This window comes from Dreissena polymorpha, chromosome 5 (assembly GCF_020536995.1).
Source record: "Dreissena polymorpha isolate Duluth1 chromosome 5, UMN_Dpol_1.0, whole genome shotgun sequence".
NCBI lineage: Eukaryota > Metazoa > Mollusca > Bivalvia > Myida > Dreissenidae > Dreissena > Dreissena polymorpha.
Window position 1 is genome coordinate 123125226 of NC_068359.1, and position 21098 is coordinate 123146323.

The following is a 21098-nucleotide window of genomic DNA, read 5'->3' on the forward strand; positions in this document are numbered from 1 at the left end:
TGTAGGATCGAACGTTGTTCATGTTCAAGTAGACGATGACCTTCTCGTCAATCGTAATTAAACACCGCCTGTACTTAGCGCTAGAGCAACACGTACATGTACATGTATTACGCAACTTGCGTATGGCCGGTATTCATAAACTCGTTCGGTTTGGCATCAAACTCACCCGATCCAAACAGCATTAAATATTTATGGATCTAGTTGCAAATGGCTGTAATGACACTACTCTTCAATCTTGGATAGCCAGTATGAACTTGAACGGATTCGTATTTGGGAAAAAATTAACAATCCACCCTTATTCGGGAACGGATGAACATTCCACGCGTATTCGGGAATGCACGAACATTCCACCCGTATTCGGAAAAGCATAAACATTCCATCCGTATTGGGGAATGCGCGGTCATTACATCCGTATTAAAGATTGCACGAACATTCTACCATTATTCGGAAATGCATTATCATTCGCCCGTATCGGTAAAGGCATGAACATCCCAACGGCTTTCATCAAACACGTTTAGTGCTAGATAAAAATAATGTGTCAACTGCATCAGAGAAATGAACAGGCATTCATGATAATGAGAAGCCAGATACGTGTATATTTTAAGCCCATGTTCAATTTGGGATTAACCGTTTAATGATTAACAGTGAAAGTAAATATTTGTATCGTGCCATTGTGTGACTGTTCATAACTATTTTCGACCATAAATCCTACACCCTTTGTTATTTATGTTGGGTGCTCGGCCTCTGACTCATTCGGTCTGGTATATATTTGTACGTTAAGCTTAGAAGTTTCATTTTAAAGATTTTAATTCGACATATTTATTAAGTGCACTTTATCGAAGTGTTACTGTACTCATTTGCGTTCGGGGGTTTCCGGATATGTTCGTTTGAAGTAGCTGCCGAATCACTCCATTCTATACATAAATGGTGACGTCACTACGTTATTGTCAGTAAGACCGGTGTGACACAATGGAATCACTCTGGATCAGCAGACGATTTATTTCATAAATTATATCATATCTTACGGAGGAATCCGAGATAGCCGATGTATCACGATTGCTGCCGAATAATTGCGGAAAATATCGACATCATCCGAAAGTCGTTGAACAGCACAATCTGAACGCATCGGACAGTGGGCTACACCACACCGTCGATCGCCGATATGGCGGAATTGTCCGAGGTGTCCCGATTGTGAACAGCAATGGCAGACAAAAAAGTGCCGTACGATTTTCTCGAAGAAACGATCACTTACGCCTGTTAAGTCGGATATACAACAACATCTGTATTCACAAATGTAAGAATACTATGACAGTCGCAACTTAAAGGCAACACAAATTTGAACGCGGTCTCTTTATTTGCTATATTATTCATATGTTATTTACGTCATGTGTTTTCGCGAATTTTAGAAGGCAACATGAAATTGAATTCATTATGTAAATAAAATACTGTTGCTAGACTTAGAGCGCCGCAGTTAATTATATGATTTATGTATGGTTGTCATATTTTAGTTTCGATAGATGAGCTTCCAGTTATCTCTCTTGTAATAGAAAAATAGGACTGTTTGTATTTCCAGTTTAAATTACACAATTAATAAATTGTATTATTGTCAGTAATTATATCCTTTTTTTCTGAAAATGTACAGGGTCCATTCTTGGGCATTGTTGCACATGGTTATTGTAGAAAGTGATGAGGATTGCGCAAAACAAATGCACTTCTTTTGGGTGCTAGTGTTTCTTTAGGCCTCCTTTGAAGTTTAACTTCAAGAACCGAAGCTGGTTTCATCCACTGGTGGAAGTAACATACTCTGGATAGTATATGGGCCCTGGAGCCAAATATATTCAATTAAAAAAAAAAAAAAATGTTTAATGAGAGAAAAATTGACAAAGAGCCATGAATAAAAAATCCACACCCTCTGATATTGGAATCATAACAATGTCATTAACTAGAATTTATCATAGACCTGTCCTCACGGGCCACAAAAATGTCAGAAATAGCTTTAATCCAAAGCAACCCTTGGCCCTCTTATGGGCAATGGGACTACCTTTCAAAAAAAAATCAAAGAAATCTGTACAGCCGTTTACGCACAGTTGGCTAATAACCAAGCAATATTTCCAGCCTGTTAGTCCATGAGAACAAATCTTGGACAGACTTTCAAACAATATTTTTGAGTTTTCTCCCCTTGATCGTTAGCTTGTGTCCTATTCCTTTAAAACAAAGAGGAAGCATGTAAATGACTTAATATTAACCAATGCAAGTGAGCCATATAATCGGAACATTTGTAAGCACCTTCCAAAAAATGAATTTGGTAGTTTCTCCTGAATCAAAACATGTTGTCACCCATGGATTTTCCTTCATGCATGACAGTCTTTCAAGGAGTTTCAAAAATCTGTTTGCAGTTTGGCTCCATTGACAGTTTTTTGGGGCCATGCACTCTATTTGTGTTCAGTAATATACATGTAACTCAACTTTAAAAAACAAATGATTTAATAATGTTTGCTTTATTTTATTTTAAGTCTTATTAAGTGTAAATAAACTAAATCACTGTTTTTTAAGTCAATGTGTCAACAAATAATTTCAGATCCATTGTACGTGCAGCTCAATCCATCATGATGGCAGACGGCGTAGTGCTGCCTCACATGATGCAGGCCCAGTTCCAAAACGGGACCCCAGCAGTCCTAGGGGCGCCAGAGGTCATTGAGGATGTCACAATGCCTGAGGATGAGCCTCTGAACATCAGTATCAGCATCAGCAATGTTGTGTGTACCTTCAGCACCAAGTGCCACCTGAACCTGAAGAAGATTGCCATGGAGGGGAGCAATGTAGAATATCACAGGCAACATGGGGTATGAACTGACAGCAATCGCAATAGACACTTTGTACAATGCAATTTTCCCCATATTAGAGAAGACAGGGCTTTTTTTAAGCGGGTTAAAATCGTCGCGGGCAAGTGATTTTCCAAAAAAGATAGTCCACCGGGCAAGTCCGTTTCGTACTAGCATAATTGCGGTATTTTTTCGATTTTTCCCCTTGTATGTATTTATTTTCTTTGGGTCAATATATTTTTTTATCAAGTGCAAGTAAAATGAGATTTGATTGGTCGCTTGCGTTGTATAAGCCAATCTAAACGCTCAAAACAAGTTCTTCTCGGCAGACGTTTCAACATGGCGGATGGTAGCGTCCAGCCGATCTTTTCTATTTTTAATAAAAGTAACTCGAAACACTCAAAGAAACAAACCAAAACAACTGAAAAAGAAAGGAAGACAAAATATGAAAATGAATCACGAAAGCGTAACTTTCAAACATAGTGGCTTGATGAATTTCTATGGCTTGAGTTTGATAAAGAGTCGCGATTGATGAAATGCAAGATTTGTCTCAAATTTGAAAACAACGGTAGTTTCGTAACGGGTTCAAATTTTTTTCGAAAAGATTCTGTTAAAGCACATGAGGATTCACAGTCACACTAAATGAATGTAAAAAAGGATGAGGCTCAAAATAATAGTGACAAAACAAATTCTGAGGCCCATAAGGCATTACAAAAGCTCAATGAAAAAACTATTTCCCAGTTGTGTTTCAAATTTTGAAATGTGCATTACATTGCTAAAAAAGGTAGACCATTCACAGATTTTTCAGAACTTTGTTGTCTTAATAAGGCCCAATAGTAATAAACTCTTCATATGTATTATATTCAATAGTGACTATTCTATGAAATAACTGTCAAGATTTTGTTTTGTTGACAACTTTATATTAAAAAAAGGATTATTATTTTATTATGTCCCCCACTATAGTAGTGGGGGACATATTGTTTTTGCCCTGTCTGTCTGTTGGTCTGTTTGCGCCATTTTTAACATTTTGCAATAACTTTTGCTATATTGAAGATAGCAACTTGATATTTGGCATGCATGTGCATCTCATGGAGCTGCACATTTTGAGTGGTGAAAGGTCATGGTCAAGGTCATCCTTCAAGGTCAGAGGTCAAATATATGTGGCCCAAATCGCTTATTTTATGAATACTTTTGCAATATTGAAGATAGCAACTTGATATTTGGCATGCATGTGTATCTCATGGAGCTGCACATTTTGAGTGGTGAAAGGTCAAGGTCATCCTTCACAAGGTCAAGGTCATCCTTCAAGGTCAAACATCATATAGGGGGACATTGTGTTTCACAAACACATCTTGTTTTTGATACATTCAATATAGCTGAAATTAAATCTAGCATAATAATGCATGTGAATCAATGCTTTAAAGATCAAATGACAATAAAAAATTGACTTCAAAATAGGGCAACCAGTTTTTTATGAGGGCAAGTAGACGTTCAAAGTAATTTGGCCTCCGGGCAAGTGAGTGTCAATTTCTTACGTTAACCCCTGGAAGAAGTGGTGGTTGAATGACAATGGGTATATTTAACACAATTTAAAAACCAAATGTAGCAAATTCATAAGTTATTTCAGTATTGAAGCTATTTAAATGCTATTTTTTTCCAAACTTAAAGATTTTACAGCATTAAATGTTGTTTCTGTATACAAATTGAGGATCATATTATCTCAGTTTGAAGAGACATCATATACTGGGTCTGTACAGGGTGGACCTGGGCATATTGTCTAGATGTTTTGGATCAATAATTTATCAGGCTGTGATCTTTGTTAAAAAGTAATTTTCATTGATGTGCAATATCTGTGTAACTCATTAGGCAGTTTCATTGACATTTTTGGCACCTCTCCAGCTAGCTTTTGTTAGGTTGTTTGGTCCTTTTATAATTCATAAAAGAGTCATGTCCACATTTTTCCCCTTACCTTAATTATTACAATAAACATATACATTGACAATCTGTATTATACATGAGAATCCATTTGTTCCACTGATAATTGTATTGTTTTATTAGTCTGCACATATTTGGTTTGATCAAATCAGGGGGTTTTCTGCTATGTAAAAAAGGCTGTAAAACCGACCCGATGCCAAAGCAAATGGACCCGATCCCAAAGCAAACGGACCCGATCCCAAACCGAAATAATAAAAAAATCCCAATTTCATTTTTTTTTTAAAGAAATAATTCTATTATGACTTATGATTATTAGACTCTATATTTAAACTTTTTAAACATCCTAAAAATATTTAACTATAATTGATATGAGTTTTTCCCAAAATGGCCTGGAAAAGACCTGTTGTGTCAATATTTGTTGATAAAAAAATCCCAATCAGGTCCTTTTTGTAGATAAAAAATTCCCAAATTTGCCACAGTTATTGATAAAAAAATCCAATTTGACCAGACTCCTTTTCCCAAAATTGCTTAAAAATCCCTGTCAAACCTTTAAAAGCTCATGACAAATATCTCTTTCTAGATGCTTAATATGAGAATTCGACGTCCATACACCACAGCCAGTGTTTGGTCCTCAGGGAAAATCACATGCACTGGAGCTTTAACGTAAGTATAGATCTGCACTTGCATGCACAAATATAGGACAGTGTCTACACATCCAATGGAAAGACTTGCTTGTACAATAGCTGTGCAATTTACTAGTTTACAAGTTCCTATAATATACAAGTAAACATAATTAAATGTGCATGCAATTTCAAATATAACATTAGCTGGGCTCTGTTAATTCATTTTGTAAAGCATTGGATTGATACTCATGTGACAGTTGTAATTGTGAGTTTGAATCCCAGGCCGGCACACATGTCTTGTTGGTCTCCCTCACTGGTTCACTTATAGTCATGAGGTTAAGATGTAATTTGTCGTCCTTCTGAGCCCTCGATTTGCATTTTTAACGCTGAATATGGGTGGCTTCCCCCATCAAAAAAGTATACCTCTCTATTTTTTGGAAAAATTCTCTTTAGAAAAAAAAGAACAACAAACCTGGCAAAAACCCGTAGTTTACATTCACTTTGTTATTAATTATTACAATATAGTCTAATTTGAGTGTCAGGTATACTAAATTATAAAAAAGCAATAAATATACTTTAAGCATGTACACATGTAATAAGGAATGAGTAAGTAAAAAATATAATATAATAGAAATATAATAAAAAATATACAATAAAAGGGAAACAGTTCTAAATATGGGTAGCTTCCCCTGATGGTCAGAGAGGACCTTGTCCTTTGTAGATATTGCACCTAGTCATACAGCTTTGCCTGCAGGCTCACAGGCCCCCCCCCCCCCCCTCCGCTCTCACATTTTGCATAAGTGGTTTGGAGTTCCCGGAGAATAAGTTTAGCTGTTAGGTCATTTTCTGCACACGGGCACTTAGTTGGCTGCCTTGGTTGCTGACACATTTGTTGGCCATTATACATGCTTCCTGGAGATACCTGTCTTAAGGCATGTCCAGCATCAGGGCTTTCTTGCTGAAGTCACTGTGCTTGTATTTTGAGGTGAGATGGGGGAGTGTGGTACAGATGGTTATGTATTTTCATAGGTAGGCAGTGCCAGATAGTCATTACGATTCAGGTTCTCTATATTTACAGTCCACTGATCCTTCCTCAGCAGTGATTGGTGTTTTGATACAAAGCATTCTTGTCAAGGTTTTCTTTCATTCTTCCTTCAAGATTTTCTGATCTGTATCGCTCGTCATGTACTGTTTTGGTCTGTATCCACATCTAGTCCCAGCAATTTTTTTTGTCCAATTGGGAAAAGTACCCGTACCGGTCCAATTTGGGAAAAATTGAGTTGTAAAAACCCTCAAATTGGGAAAAATCGAGTCGTGAAACCCTCAAATTGGGACATTGGTGTATTTGATTTTATGCTCCCAAATACTTTAAAATTGATAACTAAGTGTTTTCAAGCTGTCAATATTATATTTACCTAGGTTCAAATCATAGAGCTGCATAGGGAAACTAACAAAATGTTGCATTTTCCAAAAAAAAAATAAAATTGTTTTTTGTTTTTTTTTACCTTAAATTGGGAATTTTTAGGCCAGCAATTGGTAAATTTGTAGTTTTTTCATAATTGGGAAAGTGCCTTTTACCGGTAATTTATAAAGAAGGAAAAAAATCGCCGAGTCCTCTCTTCATGTTCATTTTGGATGTCTTTCCCTTCAGCCCTTCCTTGTTCTGTTTAGGTCGATTTTCAACTATCAGTCATTGCTTTCTGGGTATTTGATGTTGTTCTCTTGGCCTGGGAGGTTTTTAACCTTCTCTCTATACTCAAACCCGGTTAACTCGCGGGTCGGGTTGACTCGCGTTATTTCATTAGCCACCTCTAGCTCTTGTTTATAAACAAACCTGCGTGAGCTACTTGTCAAATCTGACAGAAAATATCTCCTGCTGCCATCATGAATCGATTTTTGGTTATTAAATTTCACAACACTCAGGCTTTAACAATATAGGAATTTTTATAGTTCAGTTAATGTTCGTAACGAAAAAATATGACAGTGCTCAGTGCCCCAGATAATTATTTGGGAAATAGGGTTTTCACCCATTGATTAAAAAAAAAAAGGGTGATTTCGGTCTTGAAATAAAAATTCATACCTTAAAATCATTGCTGCTTTCCCCGTTGAATAAAAGCCAATCTTGGTCACTTGAACGTATCCATTCAGATTCAGATTACTTCTGTTTAAGCTGCACGCTTGTATTGATTCAATAAAACTGTAAACTATTATAATTAATAAACATCTTTGATTCTTGAAACTGTCCATAATATAAACTTTAAACTTAAAAAATCGATAACACAAATGATTAGTCACTTAATGGCTCTTGCTTTCTTGGTTCAAAATGTTTGTGAGCGATTGATATTTTGGCGCAACAATCTTGGACGTCTTTCGACCTCTCTTAGACATTTTTATTTCGCATCGTTATAGAAACTGAAAGTGCAGATGCTTTACAAAAACATGCACAATGAGCCACAGATTAAATCAGATTGAAAACGCATGTATGTCGTAAATATTTTGGTCAGATGCTGAAATTAACTATGAAATCTAGTCCGCAGAGCGTTTGAATAGCTTTGACTGTTTTCCTGCTCCTTCATCCAGACGCTTGCTGAATAAAAGGTCACAATACACCAAAAGATTTCCTTAAAAATTCAATGTAAAACCGACAACTTCAACAAAAAATAAAGTCAAACTTTTGCGCGTAGACACCCCCATACCCATACCTTTTCTTAAAGAGCATGCCAAGCCGAATGGATTTACACAATAAAAAAGATAGGTCATCCATTATGTAAGAAAGAACTCGACGCGAATCAACGGTCACTGTTTTAAGGCCACCTTTTTACCGGCTGATCTACAGTTGATGAGGGTTTCCCGCCATCTGTCAAAATCTCATGTAGTCTCCAACCTATAAGCAAAACACTGAATTTGTAGTATACAACAATGTTTTCCCTACCACATGCACACAGAAATATTCAAAAATAAAGTCATGGCAAGTGCCCATACAGAGAATTGTGTCTTCAAATAAATGACGTTCCATTCTTTAGAGGGTAAAGCATTGAACACCAAAATGATTTAGTATATTGTAACCTAAAGGAGAAATATATTCTGATTAAAATGTGTTTTTATTGCATATTATTATCTTCCTATTCATATTGCACCAATATATTAAGTTTGGCTGGATTATCTGTCCATTTGGCCATTTTATATCATATTTTTACACGCTGGTGTTTTCCATCCGAAGAAGGCGATTTTAGGCCTGTAAAAGCTTAAATGTCCCTTTAAGATTTAAAGCTGTTGTGTTCAATATCTGCAACAATATACCAAAACAAACCAAATGGATAGGCACGTGGGGCTTATGCGGGGTGGGGAAAGAATGAATTTGTTAGATATTTTCACTCTTTGCAATTTTGATAATGTCTCTTTAGTGTTTTTTATCCAGGTTTTCCGAAGGAAAAAACTGGTTATTAGATTGGCGAATGCGGGCGGGCTGGCTGGCGGGCGGGCGGAACAAGCTTGTCCGGGCCATAACTTTGTCGTTAATTGTGAGATTTTAAAATCATTTGGCACATTTGTTAACCATCATTAGACGGTGTGTCGCGCGAAAAAATTACGTCAATATCTCCAAGGTCAAGGTCACACTTTGAGTTCAAAGGTTAAAATAGCCATAAATGAGGTTGTCTGGGCTATAACTATGTCATTCATTATGAGATTTTAAAATCATTTGGCACATTTGTTCACCATCATGAGACGGTGTGTCGCACAAAAGAATCACGTCAATATCTCCAATGTCAAGGTCGCCACGACTAAAAATAGATTTATTTTAAAACAAACTTACAAAGGGGGTTAATTTTGTTTGTTCATTTCAAAAGTTCAGTTTGAGTTGTCTCCCTTTATCAGATTTTTTTTCACAATGAAAACCTGGTTTTGTGACAATTTTGTCCCTTGTTTTTTTTTTAATCACCCCAAATATGTCAATTTCAAAGCAAAAAAAAATCCAATTTCATCCAAAACAATAAACAAATTAGTAAAAATGAGAGATCAAAGATACTTTAAAGTGTAGAAATCAATAAGCTTCCAATAACTTGTTGTTGCGCAACAATACAAGTGTGAAATCTTGAAAGCGCCTTGTCGCTCGGAGCCCCTTTATTTACCAGCAGCCAATGATATATTCTAGCATATAATGTCGTGGGTGCCTTTAAACTGCAGCAGATGGTCAATATGCACTGCCAGCTCTCATTTAGAGGTTCAAGAGAATACAAAATTTCATATTTTGGGCACACAATAAGTACTTTTGACTATTTTTATGATGGCAATCAGGTCAAAATGGAGGTTCGTAACCGAGCGAAAGAAAAAAATGCTCACGTTGGGTGTTTAGACTGGAAGGAAAGGTTAAAATGAACAAGATACATATATGTAGGCAAGCATTATAAGCTTAGCAATGAGGTTCCATGTACTAACAGGGGCAGAAAGGGAGCTCAGATCAATGTAGGCTTCCTGAAAGGGGTTTCTAGTACTTCTTCTGGGGACAAAGCTTCACGCAGAATTCTCAACACAACAAATATCATCGATCCATGTCACCTTTGTATGCAAAGACACGCGAATAAGGTCAATACTTTCCTTACATCACTGAATGAGAGAAGCATGTACCAAATAAAAAACAAAACTGGTTGCTGAAAGTGCCACCTTTTGGCAAAAAGATCCCTCTAAGGTAATTACATGATGAAGGGGACACTTGCTACAACAATCCTATGTTTAAGTCCGACGCGACATCCTTTCAAGCCAGAACATTAACAGTAAGCATATTGTGAGAAAACAATACCAAACACAACCTAATTGTAGGGTTACAAGTAGCAAATCAACTCAGCTGTACTGCATACATGCTCAGGAACAAGGATAAACCTGTTAAGTGCCAACTTTCGCTGCCAGCAAAGCACGAGCTTTACGCGTCGGGACGCGGAACTATAGATTCAAACTGCACGGAGAATTGCACAACGGCAAGGGTTTGAGTGAAGACAAACCTGATTATGGCAGTATTTCACGCCTTAAGCATCATTTATATGCTTATTTGCTTGTGTACATGATAATAATTTAGTATTATTACCTGTTTTGCCATCAATAACCTTTATGCAGTGGCCCTCGGCTTAGTCGTAGACATTCCTCTACCTGAAAAAGTCAAAATACCCAATAGAAATAGATATAAAATGAAAAAAACACATCCATTTATGTATTTTAAGTGTATTTCTATGAATAATATGAAGTGATAAAGCTTGTTATATTCATGATTGTACTAAATATGAATGCTGGCTCAGCTAAGCATCTGCTGCACTGTCCAAACTGTAAAATTGTCCGCCATTCCATGTCGGTGAAATGGTGCTCTGTTTGAATGTTAATGCTTTACGCACAAGCTATTGTTGTGTAACTGAATCACGGAGACCCAGTCGTTGAATTCTGACTCCATGTAGCACATTAATGCTACACGGTCAACCAATATGCCTTTTAATTTAAGTTGGAAAGCAATTTAGCCCTTATTTGGCTATATAAGGGTGGGGGATCAACTTGAAAAACAACTATTCCAGGTCAAATCATCTGAATTCATGCATTTAATGCACTTATAATCTTCTCTTTTGCTAAGAAATGACCAGAAATCAGCTTTTCCAGTCATATTTTGCACATGCAGATGATTTTTCATTTTTACCTAAAGTTAGTTTAGGTCACAATACACCAAAAGATTTCCTTAACAAATTCAATGTATAACCGACAACTTCAACGAAAAATAAAGTCAAACTTTTGCGCGTAGACACCCCCATACCCATACCTTTTCTTAAAGAGCATGCCAAGCCGAATGGATTTACACAATAAAAAAGATAGGTCATCCATTATGTAAGAAAGAACTCGACGCGAATCAACGGTCACTGTTTTAAGGCCACCTTTTTACCGGCTGATCTACAATTGATGAGGGTTTCCCGCCATCTGTCAAAATCTCATGTAGTCTCCAACCTATAAGCAAAAAACTGAATTTGTAGTATACAACAATGTTTTCCCTACCACATGCACACAGAAATATTCAAAAATAAAGTCATGGCAAGTGCCCATACAGAGAATTGTGTCTTCAAATAAATGACGTTCCATTCTTTAGAGGGTATAGCATTGAACACCAAAATGATTAAGTCTATTGTAACCTAAAAGCGACGTGGCTTTACGATAATAATTGCAAAGAGGATATACCGAAAATGAGCAAAGAATTTTCGATTGAAGCTATTGTATTGTACGCATCGAATTTTAGGAATTTGCGTAAAAGTCAAATTGGTTGCGTTTTCAATACGCATGATATTGTATTTCTTTGCGTTTTTAAACATTTTAATAGGGTGAAAGACGCAGATACGCAGCTTATCTGGGGCACTGCAGTGCTTGAAAATAACTGTGCTATTCATTTTATTTTATGGCTTAAATTCCATATATTTAAATTGTTATATAAGTTATTGGTTGCTACCTTGAAAAGTATGTCAGAGCTTTGATTATTCATGTTTAATTTAATATTGGTGCTGTTTAACCTATTTACCGCGAATCTACCCCGCGAAAAAATAGCAATGGCAGACAGTGGTGTTGGATTTGTTTCTAGGGCAGTTAATATTGAAGGATTTTCGTCATTAAAAGGCAATTGTCCAATAAAGTTAAGTTAAATATGATTGCCCTTTAAATCATTTATCTGATATATGAAGATGGTTTCATCGCGCAAGTGAATATTCCTAAAGTACAGCGAGTCAACCGTGTTGCAGTATACCTTAGACCAGGTTGTCCTGCAAATTCTGTCATTTGTGCTCCTATTATTAAATAAAATCCTTCCAGAACACTCTATTGTTTCTTTAACAGCCTTGAAGATGCACATTTTGAAACCTCTCACTGTGTTGTCAATTTTTCTTCCATTTATGGCATCATTTGTTGGTTCAGATGCTAAAGGCAGCCAACTTTCTTGTAATTCCATCTTGGACGGAAAGAAGAGCTGGAGGTGGTACTGCCATAAAAAGTAAGGCTGATCGACGGTCACTTCCTCCTTACTGCGGCATAACAGATCTTCTGATAATTCTTTGCACATCATCTGTGCACTTGGCAAGGTCAGGGGTTGTGGTAGAATGAGAGAGTAGAAGGTTGGCGGCTCAGAAGCTCAGAAGAGTAGTTAACCAGTATCAGGCACCTGATTGTCAATGGTGTCATATAACACAGAAGTTGTGTTTTGATTTGTCATGCAGCTATTCTGCCCCTTTGTTCCATTTAAGAAGGCAGTTGTCACTGGCATTTATGTGTGCTTATAATAGTGGTCAAAATCTAAGCCTAGGTCAACAAGTCCTGGATAAGCGTGAGTTTGATGAATATATCAATCTTGGTGATGTGAACTACTGGTAAAAGTTATGAAAAATCAAAACCAACATTTAAAGGGATCTTTTCACGCTTTGGTAAATTGACAAAATTGAAAAAAGTTGTTTTAGATTCGCACATTTTCGTTTTAGTTATGATATTTGTGAGGAAACAGTAATACTGAACATTTACCATGCTCTAATATAGCCATTATATGCATCTTTTGACGATTTTAAAACCTAAAAATTATAAAGCGTTGCAACGCGAAACGATTGAATAATTTGGAGAGTTCTGTTTTTGCCGTTAAATTTTGTGAAACTACGAAGATTGCTTATATAATGTATAGAATACGTCAAGAATGTGTACACTGCGGAATAGCTCAGTAGGTAAAAGCGTTTTTACTTCAGGACTCTGGCAGGACTCCAGGGGTCACTGGTTCGAAACCTGCTCCGGGCAATGTTCTTTTCCTTTTTTAAATTTTATTCCTTAATTTTTTACTGGAGCTTTTACGATCCAATGTTTACATTTATCAATATAAAGCATTTAATGAATAAGTTAAAAAATGCCAAAATCTGTGAAAAGGCCCCTTTAACAAACACACAAACTAATTCCTGCAAAGGAGATTTCGTACAGAATATTTTCTTATAAATAAAGAGCTTTCATTTCTATTCTGAATTCCTTTTTCTTCCTAGGGAAGAAGATGCCAAGATAGCAGCCAGAAGGTTTGCAAGAAAGATTCAAAAGCTCGGATACAAAGTGAAATTCAGCAACTTCCGTATAGTGAACGTTTTGGGCACATGTGCGTTACCGTTCTGCCTCAACATCACAAACTTTTCTCGGGAGCACAAAGAAGCAAGGTGTGTATTGACTATTGTTAAAAATAATAATCACTGCAATCATTGTACAAACATCATTAGACATGCAGAACGCTTTAGGCCCAACGTTGTGGAGTGTTTTGAAAGCCTACTTTTCTACAAGATTAAGCTTTCTCAAGCTTTCACAATTGAATGACCTTATATATGTACACGATTGTTAAAATAACATTTTGCTGCAATGAGTTTAGGCAAAATTATGGCATATTGTGTTTTTTTAACTTTATAATAATATTACACGTATATGTATATAAATAATATATATCTTACATATTGTGTTTTTAGTTCTTTATCATATGGGTAGCATATGCTCAAAATTTCACCATTGAATTACACTTATAAAGTGTACATTATCTTGAGGATAATTTGCCTTTCATTTCCATCAGTTCATAGTAACAATATACATCTATAATTTATACTATCCTCTGATTTTTTCTTTTTTTATATATCTGAAGATGTTTCATTTCTGTTTTAAGAACATATTGTCTTATTCCCAATTGATGTATTAATAAATCTGATTAGAGCAACAACATGTGAATATGGGTCTTATGCCAAATGTGGCCAGCATAGCTCCAGACCAGCCATGACATGCATATGGTCAAGAGCAACCCTGAAAGCAATACAGACACCCACGGGTTTGGGGGCTCAACAGAGGACGGGTGCTCCTGACCAGACTGGTCGCACAGGTTGGGCTGGAGCTACACTGGGTGCATATGGCATAAGAATTATTTTGGCATGGCAGGAGTCATTTGTTATTCAGCTTAGCGAGGAAAAGCTTTTAGGATGTTAAATATTCTGTGATTTTGTTGAACAGCTATGAGCCTGAGCTGCATCCCGGAGTGACATACAGGATTAAAGATCCCAAAGCAACGCTGAAAATATTCTCCACTGGTAGCATAACAGTGACAGGTGAGCCAAGGCCGGTACGCTTTGTAGCGCAATGTAGAAATCATCTTAAAATAGTTTCCAGAATGACTTGACAGAATAACACACTCATATACACAAAGAAACTAGGGATTATCTTATGTGGATAGATTTCTTGTTCCAATAATGAAGAATCGTTTGCTAGTTACCTAAATTGAAGAAAAATGTATTAAATTACTGGCACTAGCTTTCAAATCAATGTCAGTGTATTATATTTCTCGGGAAAAAAACATGAAATTTAAAGCCAAATGTGCTAGAGTTATTTGAAATCATCCTATGTTTAAGTAAGGTTTGTTTAATAAACAATGTGTACTCATAATGTTTTGTTTGATTAAACATTACATTACTAACAGCGATTTTTTTTTTCCAAATTGGAAAAAATGCAAAAATCCCTGAAATTGTGAAAATTCACATCATGAAGTCTTTATGTTGAGAAAATAGTTTATTTGATTTTTTGCAGCCAAAAACTTAACAATGGATAACTAAGTGTTATCAAGTTGTCAATATGATATTTACTTAGGTTGAAGACCTAGAGCTGCATATTCAATCTAACTAAATGTTGCATGTAATATATATATTATTATTTTTTAATTTTTGAAACCTTCCATTGGCAATTTTTTGGCCAGCAATTTGAAAATTTGTGTTTTTCTCCTAATTTCCCCTAGCATATAAATTGGAATAACACCTTCTTCATTTACTTCAGCTCCACGAGTGGCCAACATCCAATCAGCCATTGAGTTTATATTCCCGTTGGTGGAGAGATTTAATGCTGGCCCTAGAGCTGAGAGTACCGTCAGTGTGAATCCAGAAAAGTTGAAGAATAAAAATCGCAGAATAGCAAACAGAGTGCACAAACCCGAACTTGAGGTGGAAGACTACGAATCGGATTCTGATTTTGAGGACAGCGAAGATTTTGATAGTGACGAAAGCCAAGACTGATGTTTGGATTACTATGAATTTGAATTTGTCCAGTTTTGGTGTCTAGCATTGTGATATGATGCATTTCATGTGTTCATTGGTTGTCCACTTCTCACTGCAGTGGTGGAGATGACAGAGCTCTGTCATTGCTGACAGTGTAAACAGTATTGACACTCAAGGATGCTACTGTTGACTAGTTTTGGGCATCTGGTTCTAGATAATGCAATTCTTTCTTGGATCTGATTTCCTTTCATGTTTGTTTATCATTGACAATAATTACTTTGTATAAAATCACAAATTCAAAAACGATTTCAGATTGTTATATCTGTGATAATTTCGTTTTTTTCTATGAGTGGATGGTGTGCACTGTTGATGGTCTGGGTTTAAACGCTCGTAAAATAATATAACTAATGTAGATAGTGTATCTGACAGTCATACAAGTGCTGTTTTGTTATCTGGCCGTTGACAGTGAAACTTTAGACAAGCTGTGTTAGAATTTATTGTAAAAATACGGGCATTGACAATGTTTCACATTTGATTGATGTAAAAAAATATACTTTTGCAATTGTTATCCATCATTGAATAAGTTATGTAATAAATAAAACTGTGGGCAGAGCATCTGCTGTTGGATTGCGAGTACATGTATATGCATTGTGTGTATCGGCAAGTGTTCATATGAATTACTGGTATTTTTTTTAAGCATGACAAACTGAGTTTGAATCAAGATTTCATTTTGATCGTCAGTAAGTGTAAGATAGGATAGTTACTTTAAATTTTGTCTTTATGTACTTGTGTGTATGTTATATAATCACATTTAATATGGTGCCATAGTTCAGCTTAATAAGTTTTTGTGCTTGTATTCAAAGTTTTGTCCTTTAAAAGTATTGTGGATTTCTGAACTTTCTTTAGGGCTAATGCTGGCATTTTATTATTCTAGTCCATAAGTTATGTTTTAAACAACTCAATACTAGTGCTTTAGAATTAAGTATTTGACAATTGAAAATCAATTATCTTAAAGAGAGTTGATGCGTTAGTTAAATCAAATTTTGGATTGCCATGGCAATTACTATGACTTACTTTGCTGTCAGTATCACAAGTGCTTTGCACAGATTTATATTTAACATGCCATTTCGCAAGAAGTCCATGTTTAAATCATGTCCTCTAATTAAACTTACAGGTATACATATTCATGTAAGGGTGGCATTTGAATGAACATTTATTTTATGCATGTTACATTTAATCAATTAATGTCACTTGTACAACAGGCTAGGTGCTGCTGTGTCCTGGAATTTTGTGTATCTCATTGAAAATCTGAGTATTTTAGTGGTGTTCTGAGAAAACTGGGCATAATGCACGTGCGTAAAGTGTCGTCCCAGATTAGCCTGTGCAGTCTGCACAGGCTAATCAGGGACGACACTTTACGCTTCTATGACATTTTTCGTTCAGATGAAGTCTCTTTTTAGCAAAAATCCAATTTAGACGGAAAGTGTCGTACCTGATTAGCCTGTGCGGAATGCACAGGCTAATATGGGACGACACTTTACACACATGCATTATGCCCAGTTATCTCAGAACACAACTCATTTGTTGTTTCATGAATGGCATGATCGTTGTGTTGTGTGATGTTAGGTCTATAATATGTTGCATAACATAATACTGTTTGAATACTGAGGAATCACTCATGTTTTGTAGAGTTGTACTTACAGCTTTTTGGGCTCTGGCCTGTGCACACATTTATGACAATCTTAATTATTTACTAATAGCCAGTTTCTATTTTGATGGAAAGTGTTGGAGTTTTCATTGCAATATTAAATTTTTTTATTGCAAAGATCATATAGATATTTTTTATGTAAAAGTTAAATGAGGCATGAGCTTACATGTAAGTAAATTCATTAATACATTGTTTCGGAAATTTTCAATTAAGTAAGGTATCATCACACTGTATGTGGATGGTAAATTTAAGAGTCAATAAACAAAAAGGTGTCAGTTTGACCTAGTGTGACCCACGGTATCTGTGGTCTACATCTAATTATGTGACCCCTATTTTTCATAAGTGGAGACTTGGACCCTTGCCAAATAAATGCCCAATCCCTATGATACAAATGTGTTTTTTGCAATAAACAAAGTGTCATTCCATAAATGGTTAATGGATGATTGCGCTAACGTTGGGTGTTTCTGTTGGATAAAAACAACCATTTCCAAATTTGTGCACTGCAAATTTAAGTGATTCCGCTGTACGGTATTTGTATAATACTATAAATATGAAAGTACTGTTTGTATTGCAGGATTGCAGGATTTATATTTTTGTTTACTGATCACATTACTATTGTTTTTGAATACTTTGGAAAGATGTACAAATAAATATGTTACTTGTAAACTTACAGTTACAGGTTTCAGATTACAGATAAACATGGTACTTACTTTAAATTCGCATATTCGCTGTTATGAACGCTCACATTTTCATGTGTCTTTTTGTATTTAAAAAAACAAGAGCTGTGTTTGTGAAACACAATGCCTCCTACTGCGCTTTGAAGTCATATATTTGACCTTTGACCTTGAAGGATGACCTTGACCTTTCACCAGACACACAATGACAGACAGACAGGCCAAAAACAATATACCACCGATCGTTTGATCTGGGGGCATAAAAATGTATTGAGTTTGATAATCATCCATTCACATCGCAAAATGCAGCGCTTTGGGAAAATGGAGCTTAATGAGTGTTTGTTAAGTGTCAGTCAGCATAGGCTAATAAGGGACGCCACTCTCTGACTGCATTTATGAAATTTTTCATTTTTAGTAAGTCTAATCTAAACTAACATTCAGTCTAGGAAGAAAGTTTCGTACCAAATAAGCCTGTGCAGACTCAAAATAGGATCCCCTTGCCACAAGGAAGCTGGGCTGCTTTCCTTTAATGGTTATAGTAAAACCTAGAAAACCGACTTGAAGGTCATTTTTTGTCCAATCGTCATGAAACTTGTTCAGAATATTGTTCCAATGATACCACAGTAATTCGATATTGGTCTGTTGAAAAACATGGCTACCAGGGGATGGGGTAGTTTTCTTTTAATTGCCAGTTACAATGATTCCTTACAAACACAAAGTCACATTTTTTGTCCAATATTCATGAAACTTGATTTGTGTTAATGACGTCTATGTCGAGTTGGAATGGCTCGGGACCGTTGAAAAACATGGCAGAATGGGGGCGGCATTTGCTAAGAATATTTGTTCTGATATCTTGGACAGAGCTTGAAATAGTTCTGGTCAATAAGGTCCATGGCTACAAGGGTGTGGGGAAGTTTTTGTTACACTAGTACAGCTATAGGGAAAAAAATGGATAACACTTCAGAGGGTTTTTGTCCTATCAGCAAGAAAATATTAAAATATTTGTTCTTATGAAATCTGCTATGTTCTAAAATTGAATCAGGTAAAAAGCAAAGCTAGAAAACTCATTTAGTATATAAACATGACAAAAGCTCCTAAGATTGGTTTAGTTACTTAAGTTCTCATTCAAACTACTTAGTGCCTTGTTGCAATCCAGCCCCTGGGTTCAATGTAGGCCCTACGTGGATGTGTGGGGTGAGACGTTTTAAATTAAAGTTATATTTGGTATGTGACATCAAATTGTGATCCTCTACAAAGATTGTTAAAATCATACACCTCAGTTTGAAACCCAAATGCTTTCATGAATGGTTCTGGAAAATACAAAAATTGCCCACCCAAGAGGGTTGGGCAGTTTTCCTTTAACAATCAGTGTTCCTCAATATCCAAAATTTCAACGCTAGATGTGGTATGATTACATAGATTTTTGTAGATACAAAATTCTCGTGTTTATTTATTTGTGGCCACAATTAATTCCCGCGAATATATCTATTCATACGACACACGAACACCATTTTAGTGTCCATGTGTCGTATGAATAGATATGCAAAACAATAATGAAAACAAGGGACAAAATTGTCACAAAACCAGGTTTTCATTGTGAAAAAAAAATCTGATAAAGGGAGAAAACTCAAACTGAACTTTTGAAATGAACAAACAAAATTAACCCCCTTTGTAAGTTTGTTTTTAAAAAAAATCTATTTTTAGTCGTGGCAACCTTGACATTGGAGATATTGACGTGATTCTTTCGTGCGACACACCGTCCCATGATGGTGAACAAATGTGCCAAATGATTTTAAAATCTCACAATAAATGACATAGTTATGGCCAGGACAAGCTCATTTATGGCCATTTTTGACCTTTGAACTCAAAGTGTGACCTTGACCTTGGAGATATCGACGTAATTATTTCGCGCGACACACCGTCCAATGATGGTGAACAAATGTGCCAAATGATTTTAAAATCTGACAATGAACGACATAGTTATGGCCCGGACAAGCTTGTTCCGCCCGCCCGCCAGCCAGCCCGCCCGCATTCGCCAATCTAATAACCAGTTTTTTCCTTCGGAAAACCTGGTTAACGAGCATTTTGTATCTACAATCATCTATTTTATCAGTCCACATCTGGCGTTGAAATTTCGGCAATTGCCATAAGGAACGTGATTTTTAATTGGTTAATTTTATTTTACGAACAATTGTATGAAGTGTTCTTTGATTTTGAGTAGTAATGTTACTTTAAATGGTCGAGACCAATCAAATAAGACGTTCGATTCCAAGTAATTATATTTATAACTTAAATTACGCACAACTGCAACACACATCAGTTACGGTTTATTTTTGAAGCAAGTTCTTTATACTTTTTTATTTTCTGCAATAGTTGTAAACAATTAAAATATTTAAAAGATTGCTGTGGCGTAGTGGATATGGTGTCCGCCTAGAGATCGGGAGGTCACAGGTTCGAACACACCGGGAGCGTTTCTTTGATCTCCCCCAAAAGACACCAAGTACTGGTTCTAGTCCCAGGAAACGGACTCGAGAGCGTTTATAAAAGCCTACGGCTTTCGATGCAATCAAGCTTCAATAAATAGGTTTAAACTAATTAAAATAAAACAAACACAAAATTTGAGCATATCTTTAATTGCTCTTACTCCACATGTACCGGTAATAATAGATCATTATCGGCCATTATTAGGGGACAAACACCATAATTGATCCCCATGAACGACCCGTAAATCGTTCATACGGGTTATCTAAGCCCCTTATGCACACACCGCTGATAAGAGCGTGCATGTTTTGATTGAACATTGGCCGAATGCAGACAGCAAGCGCTTGTGAGAATTAAAAGTGCACGCATTTTAGCCCACTGGGCTAAAACCGCCTGGGGAAATCATAATTCTTATAATCGATGCATTGCACTTTTGTTATTTTCTATTTTGTATATGGCTAAAAGTAATTGTATGCTTTAGAGCTAATACATGTTGCTGCTGTAGATGTTGTATTATAATTCCCTTACAGCAGATCTAAGGGTCGTCGTTCCTTTTGTTTCTCCCAAATGTATGTTGTCTGACCGCTATTCATATACAATTAACAAAAGTATAAATTAAAATTTGAACAAATTATATATAAAATTATTTCTGTCCATTTAAAACAAATATTTAATATTTGAAAATAAAATTTCTTAAAAACATAAATTGTATGTTCGGAGAAAAGCATAGGTAAACCATTTCTTGGTACATGTTGTTGTACACACACCGCGTGCGTTCCTTTAATTTTTCTTTTGGTTTAATAATA

The 21098-nt window shown here is 36.0% G+C and overlaps 1 protein-coding gene across 1 annotated transcript; it reads left to right on the forward strand.

Moving 5' to 3' along the window:
• The first annotated feature begins 1190 nt into the window (after positions 1-1190).
• LOC127830967 (TATA box-binding protein-like 1) lies at positions 1191-17816 on the forward strand. Its single transcript, XM_052355918.1, has 6 exons — positions 1191-1294; positions 2579-2843; positions 5338-5420; positions 13405-13569; positions 14399-14493; positions 15212-17816. The coding sequence occupies exons 2-6, from the start codon at positions 2607-2609 to the stop codon at positions 15445-15447; spliced, it is 816 nt and encodes a 271-aa protein (XP_052211878.1). The 5' UTR covers positions 1191-1294; positions 2579-2606; the 3' UTR covers positions 15448-17816.
• The last annotated feature ends 3282 nt before the right edge of the window (positions 17817-21098 follow it).

Coding starts and splice junctions, on each gene's coding strand:
- LOC127830967 (XM_052355918.1), top strand. CDS start 2,607: ATGATGGCAGACGGCGTAGTGCTGCCTCACATGATGCAGGCCCAGTTC. Junction 5,421..13,404: donor ACATGCACTGGAGCTTTAAC/GTAAGTATAGAT, acceptor TTTTCTTCCTAG/GGAAGAAGATGCCAAGATAG. Junction 13,570..14,398: donor CGGGAGCACAAAGAAGCAAG/GTGTGTATTGAC, acceptor TTTGTTGAACAG/CTATGAGCCTGAGCTGCATC.